This window comes from Chiloscyllium plagiosum, unplaced genomic scaffold (assembly GCF_004010195.1).
Source record: "Chiloscyllium plagiosum isolate BGI_BamShark_2017 unplaced genomic scaffold, ASM401019v2 scaf_33076, whole genome shotgun sequence".
Lineage (NCBI taxonomy): Eukaryota > Metazoa > Chordata > Chondrichthyes > Orectolobiformes > Hemiscylliidae > Chiloscyllium > Chiloscyllium plagiosum.
In genome coordinates this window covers 6,305-13,066 of record NW_025207556.1, presented here as the reverse complement: position 1 = coordinate 13,066, position 6,762 = coordinate 6,305, and the positions used below count along the sequence as shown (strand labels likewise).

The 6,762-nt window shown below is 50.3% G+C and overlaps 1 protein-coding gene across 1 annotated transcript in view; it reads right to left on the bottom strand.

The window, feature by feature from the left end:
- Positions 1–403: 403 nt before the first annotated feature.
- Positions 404–6,762, bottom strand: part of LOC122546614 (nck-associated protein 1-like) — a gene marked incomplete at its 5' end in the record, with an annotated part of 12,400 nt that continues 6,041 nt past the window's right edge. The window contains 3 exons of the mRNA XM_043685291.1: positions 404–489; positions 2,208–2,289; positions 5,834–5,966. Coding sequence (XP_043541226.1) covers positions 419–489; positions 2,208–2,289; positions 5,834–5,966 — 286 coding nt within the window. The remainder of the gene's footprint in view (positions 490–2,207; positions 2,290–5,833; positions 5,967–6,762) is intronic.

Here is a 6,762-nt window from a genome sequence, read left to right as displayed (position 1 = left end):
ACTGTCAGAGGGTCAGTACTGAGGGAGTGGCCACTGTCCCCCTGAGTCCTGAACTGACATTGACCTGAGTGAACATGTCTGAACCCAGTTGTCTGGCCGTGCCGATGTTCCTGGTTTTCGGCCCAAGCTGTGTGCTCTTTGCCTGCTCTGTTTAGTACTTGACAACAGTGATTACATTTGAAAAGGACTGCAATGAGTTTGCTCCGTCCTGTGACTGTGAAAGAAATAGGCTGTGTTCTTTCTCAGGAGGCTCTTAAGCTCCTGGAACAGCCACTACCTCAATCCAACTGCAGCCTTCAGTCAACAACTGTCTCCTGACACTAACTGTCACCAAGCACATTACTTTGTAAACCATTCTACCCCTATTATTGCCCTTGAGCCATGTGCCCTCTGTGATACCATCGGAGGGCTATTCCCGTCAGATCCTTACCTGGAGCCGAAACCAATCCAGTCGGAATCCTTTGAAATTAAATTCCTCTCCATTTTCAACTGCAAATCATTAAACAGGGATAAAGAAAGCGAATTTTTGTTAGAGCAACAGTGCCTCTTGTCCAGCTTCAAGTCTCTCCCCCTCAAATCCCCTCCTCCTGACTATGATCATGAAGAGAACATAAAACTGCAACAGCTGAAGGGTTAGGTTAATATCGGAATCAAATAAACCTGCCGCGCTGAAAGAGGCCATTTGGCCCATCACGTGTGTGCGTGCCAGTCGGCGTGGAACATTTGGACTATCTTCCACTTTCCGATGGTGAGACGAGAGCTGGGTCGGCTTCAGCTGTTCAAACCCCTGTCACAGTGGGGTTCGCAAACGGGGGAGTGAGTGTCTTCGCCTCCCTCCTGTTCTGGAACCATTCAACGATTCTGTCTGACCCAGGAGCAGGATTGGAGCACAAAGCCACAGCCCCACCCCGCAACCGTTTCTGAAAAGAAAAGCCCCTGAGAGGATCCAAAGCGCCAATCCGAATGAGAAGCAGGCCATTCGGCCCCTCCAGCCTCCAGTCAGCTCATGGCTGATTTCCTGGCGCTCTGCACTCCTGCTATTCCCAGAACCCCCTTGACTTTCCTTGTGAATCAAGTGTCTATTACCATTTCCTCCAGGAGGTGATAGTGAGGTGGTCGTCCCACTGGACTGGTAATCCAGAGCTGCTGCACTCATGTCCTAGGGACAATGTTTGGAATCCCACCGTGACATTTGAATTCAATGAAAAGGTAGCCTAACATTGACTATGCCAGAGAAACCCATCTGGGGCACTAATGTCTGTTCGGGAAGGAAATCTGCTGACCTTGCTTGGTCTGGGCCGACATGGGACTCCAGAGCAATGGGCAATAATGTTGGCAGTAATAACTCAGGAAGGGGATATAATTTATTGTTGAACACCAAAATACTGCTCATGGCTAGTTCCAGCCCAAGACAGACATCCTTGGGTTTACTTTAGTTTTAATCTCATATCCAGAGATGCTGTTACACACGACTTTCCCACCACCAAATCCCTCTGACCTTTTTTATTGGTTCTTAACTATTAACCAGTGAATCACCCGTGTGGCCAATTAGATATTATGGACAATACAAGCTATCAAAGATGAGGGGGAAGGAGGGAGAGAGGGGCTCAATCAAAATGGGGTTGGAGGGAGGAATAAAGTATTGTCCCGTCCCACCTCCCCATCTCCCCCCTGCCACATGATGCCCATCTCTGCCTAAGGGCATTGATGGATCCCATGTTCTCCCAGTGGGTCTGATTTAGAAAGGGCTCAGGTGATGAGTTCCAGGTGGACAGATCATTGCCTGTTACCATGGGAACACATACTCAATGAGTTCCATGAGGAGATGAATCAGTCATGCCCCATGGAGGGGTTAGACGCTGGGGGTGGGGGTGGTAGGGTGACAGAATTACAAAGATCTGAGGAGAAAGTTCTCTTCATCTTGGGCTTAAATGGCAGACCCTTATTTTCGGACCCTCCCTTCCTCTGCGTTCTAGTCTCTCCCACATGGGGAGACATCCTCTCAGCATCGACCCTGCCACCTCCCCTCAGGATCTTCTCCGTTTCAATAAGATCACCTCTCATTCTTCCAAGCATCTCTGGGCACAGGTCCGACCTGTCTCGAAGTTTCCTCAGAAGGCAATCGCGTTCCCTCCCCACCCCGTGTCCTGGCTACCAGTCAAGTGAAGACAGAGCTGACTGCTTTATCCCCAACTCTGAAAGCTTACCTTGTTTGATATTCAGCGACGTCATACTATTCACAAAGGATGACATAATCACAGACTCTTCCTCAGGACAAACAGAGAGGTTCTGAAAAGATGCAGGCAAAAATATTTCCAGTCAGCTCCTCGGCGCCACTTGTGGGAAGAAGCTATGCAGTGGAGAACATCGTATAAATGGCACATTTCTTTTCATTCTTTTTGTTATGCCCAGAGCAGAGAGCTCTTAAATTGCTTTTCAAGTTGTGCTATCTTGTTTAAATTCTCGCCTTTCCGATTGGACTCAAACTAGCTGCCAACCAACTGCTTCGGAAAAGTTCCAAGATAAAAGTGACCGCTTCACCATCTCCTGGAGTGGCATACTCCTTGCGTTGGGTAAGCCAACAGACGTTTATATCCAGCGGTCCAGGGTCCCCATTCACACCCTGTCCTAATGACACCTCCGACAAAACACAATGGGGTTTGAGGAAGAGCATCAAGCCTCCTGTGTGGCTAAGTCTGAAACCCCACTCACATGACTGAAGCTGTTAGTTTGTTTGAATCACACACTGTTTCACTTCTTTCACCACAACTGCTTGCAACACCAGAAGAGCAGTCAGCTCCAGGATGACCCACTGCCTGCCCCTGCTATCAATTTCCCTCTCGAGTCTCGGCTCTTCACGTGCAAAGTCAACCAATCCTCAGGTTACAGCTACTGTGACGAAAACCAAAAGTGCTGGAGAAGCTCAGCAGGTCTGGCAGCGTCCATTGAAGAGAGAGACAGAGCTAGCCTTTCGGATCGAGCGACTCTTCTCCAGAACACTGAGCTCTGAAGAAAGGTGGCGGGACCTGAAACGTTACTTCTGCTTTCTCTCTCTCTCCGGGAATGCTGCCAGATCTGCTGAGTGTCTCCAGCACTTTCGGTTTATGTTTCAGACTTCCAGCGTCCACAGTCCTCATTTCTGTCTAGCGTTTGTCCCTTCACCTGCAAGTCTCCTGCAGCTGAGCTTCTGTGAAAGGGGTGGTTAACTGAAAGGTCATACTGGATTTGCTAATTCACATGAAATAATTCTGATATATTTTGCCTGAAATCATTTCTTTCTCAGATGCCTGTGTGTGAGAATGGGTGTTATGAGCCATGCCCCCTGGATTTTGAATGCTGCAGTGAACCCTAATTTGCTTTAATCCTGAAGCATTTGTGGTGAGCTCCTTTGAAATTGGAATCACTGCAGTGTGGAAGCAGACCATTCAGCCCATCGAGTCAATACCGACCACCCCCCCCCACCCCCCCGCTCCTCACCAAAGGGCGACCCATCCAACCTGACCCTATCCCAGCATTTCCCATGGCAAATGCACAAACCTGCACATCCCTGGACACTATGGAGCAATTTCCCGTGCACTTTGGATTGTAGGAGGAAACTGGAGGAAACCCACACAGACACGGGGAGAATGTGCAAACTCCACACAGTCGCCCGAGGCTGGAATCGAACCTGGGTCGCTGGCGCCGTGAGGCAGCAGTGCTACCCACCAAGCCACCGTGGACTTGGGTTCAGAGTCCTCTCTCCTGCAGATGTAATCACACTGTCCAACCCTGTTCCCCACCTGATCCTAGTCCCACTGATCCTGAAGGTAGTCACTATTCATTCAGGGCAGCAAGGTGGCTCAGTGGTTAGCACTGCGGCCTCACAGTGTCAAGGACATGGGTTCAATCCCAACCACAGGTGACTGCCTGTGTGGAGTTTGTACATTCTCCCCGTGGCTGCGTCGGTTTCCTCCGGGTGCTCCGGTTTCCTCCCAAAGTCCATAGATGTGCAGGTTAGGGTGAATTGGCCATGTTAAATTGTCCCATAGTGCCAAGGGATGTTCAGGTGAGGGTGGATTGGCCATGCTAAATTGTCCCATAGTGCCCAGGGATGTGCAGGTTAGGGTGGATTGGCCATGCTAAATTGTCCAATAGTGCCCAGGGATGTGCAGGTTAGGGAGGATTGGCCATGCTACATTGCCCCATAGTGTCCAGGGATATGCAGGTTAGGGTGGATTGGCCATGCTAAATTGTCCCATAGTGCCCAGGGATGTGCAGGTTAGGGGGGATTGGCCATGCTAAATTGTCCCATAGTGCCCAGGGATGTGCAGGTTAGGGTGGATTGGTCATGCTAAATTGTCCTGTAGTGTCCAGGGATGTGCAGGTTAGGGTGGATTGGCCATGCTAAATTGTCCTGTAGTGTCCAGGGATGTGCAGGTTAGGGTGGATTGGCCATGCTAAATTGTCCCATCGTGCCCATCGCTGTGCAGGTTAGGGTGGATTGGCTATGCTAAATTGTCCCATAGTGCCCAGGGATGTGCAGGTTAGGGTGGATTGGCCATGCTAAATTGTCCCATAGTGCCCAGGGATGTGCAGGTTAGGGTGGATTGGCCGTGCTAAATTGTCCCATAGTGCCCAGGGATGTGTAGGTTAGGGTGGATTGGCCATGCTCAAATGTGTCATAGTGTCCAGGGATGTGCAGGTTAGGGTGGGTTGGCCATGCCAAAATGGCCCATAGTGTCCAGGGATGTGCAGGTTAGGGTGGATTGGCCATGCTAAATTGTGTCATAGTGCCCAGGGATGTGCAGGTTAGGGTGGATTGGCCATGCTAAATTGTCCCATAGTGCCCAGGGATGTGCAGGTTAGGGTGGATTGGCCATGCTAAATTGTCCCATAGTGCCCAGGGATGTGCAGGTTAGGGTGGATTGGCCATGCTAAATTGTCCCATAGTGCCCAGGGATGTGCAGGTTAGGGTGGATTGGCCATGCTAAATTGTCCCATAGTGCCCAGGGATGTGCAGGTTAGGGTGGATTGGCCATGCTAAATTGTCCCATAGTGCCCAGGGATGTGCAGGTTAGGGTGGATTGGCCATGCTAAATTGTCCCATAGTGCCCAGGGATGTGCAGGTTAGGGTGGATTGGCCATGCTAAATTGTCCCATAGTGCCCAGGGATGTGCAGGTTAGGGTGGATTGGCCATGCTAAATTGTCCCATAGTGCCCAGGGATGGTACAGGTTAGGGTGGATTGGCCGTGCTAAATTGTCCCATAGTGCCCAGGGATGTGCAGGTTAGGGTGGATTGGCCGTGCTAAATTGTCCCATAGTGCCCAGGGATGTGCAGGTTAGGGTGGATTGGCCATGCTAAATTGTCCCATAATGCCCAGGGATGTGCAGGTTAGGGTGGATTGGCCATGCTAAATTGTCCCATAGTGTCCAGGGATGTGCAGGTTAGGGTGGATTGGCCATGCTAAATTGTCTAGGAGAAAGTGAGGACCGCAGACGCTTGAGATCAGAGCTGAAAATGTGTTGCTGGAAAAGCGCAGCAGGTCAGGCAGCATCCAAGGAGCAGGAGAATCGACGTTTCATCCTGAAGAAGGGCTCATGCTGCGCTTTTCCAGCAACACATTTTCAGCTCATGCTAAATTGTCCCATTACGTCCAGGGATGTGCAGGTTGCGGCAGTTAGGCCCGGGGTAAATGTAGAATAATAGGGTATGGGAATGGGTCCGTGTGGATTACTCTTCAGAGGGTCGGTGTGGATGTGTTGGGCCGAAGGGCCTGTTTCCACACTCTCGGGATTCTATTCTATGATGACCTGTGCTTATCCTCTGTGAACCCTTCCTTTCGACGCATTTACCTGAATTGTTTCATTGAGAACAACTGCATCGAAGTGGGCCAGATACAGGACAAAGTAACGTTGAATTATCTTCTTGTACTTGTGCAGCAGCCCTCGCAGTTCCTCCATCACAAACATCAACTCGGCGATGTTACTGAAACAGAAGCAGCGTAATGGTAATCAGCAAGCCCTCTCCTTAATCCCAGGGCCCTGTGGCTGCTCACCAGAGTTGCCAAACTGTTCCTGCTCATTAAAGCAATCGAGAATCAGAGGGCACAGATTGGAAGGGTGGTGGAAGGGTGACGTGAGGAAATGCTTTCTCATCCCAGCGAGCAGTTCGGGCGTGAATTGCAATGCCTGGGAACGTGGTGGAGGGCAGGTCCAATGGAGACATTCAAGAGGGGACTGGACAATGAGTGGGGATAGAAATGGGGCAGTAGGGGATATGCGGGAAAGGGCATAAGGGGGATAGAACGGAACTGGATAGTATAGCCAGTGGACTCGATGGCCTCCTCCTGCACCGTTGTCATGTAACGCTCCTGTGAAGGGTCACCAGACTGAATCCTGGCATGGTCGGCTTGTCTTAGGAGGAGACTGGGCCTGCAGAGTGAGAGACAATTTTGCCATAGAGAAGTACGGACATCCTGACAGGGCTTGACCGTGGAGATGGGGGAAGGACCTGAAGAGAGAGCTAAGAGCAGCAAGGAGGGGACATGAAAGGTCCTTAGTTGGTAGGATTAGGGAAAACCCTAGGCTTTCCTATAGGTATGTCAGGAATAAAAGAATGACTAGGGTAGGAATAGGTCCAGTCAAGGATAGTAGTGGGAAGTCACGTGTGGAGGCTGAAGATATTGGGGAGACACTGAATGAATACTTTTCATCAGTATTCAATCAGGAACAGGACATTATTGTCAATGTGAATACTGAGTCACAATTAAGTAGAATGGACG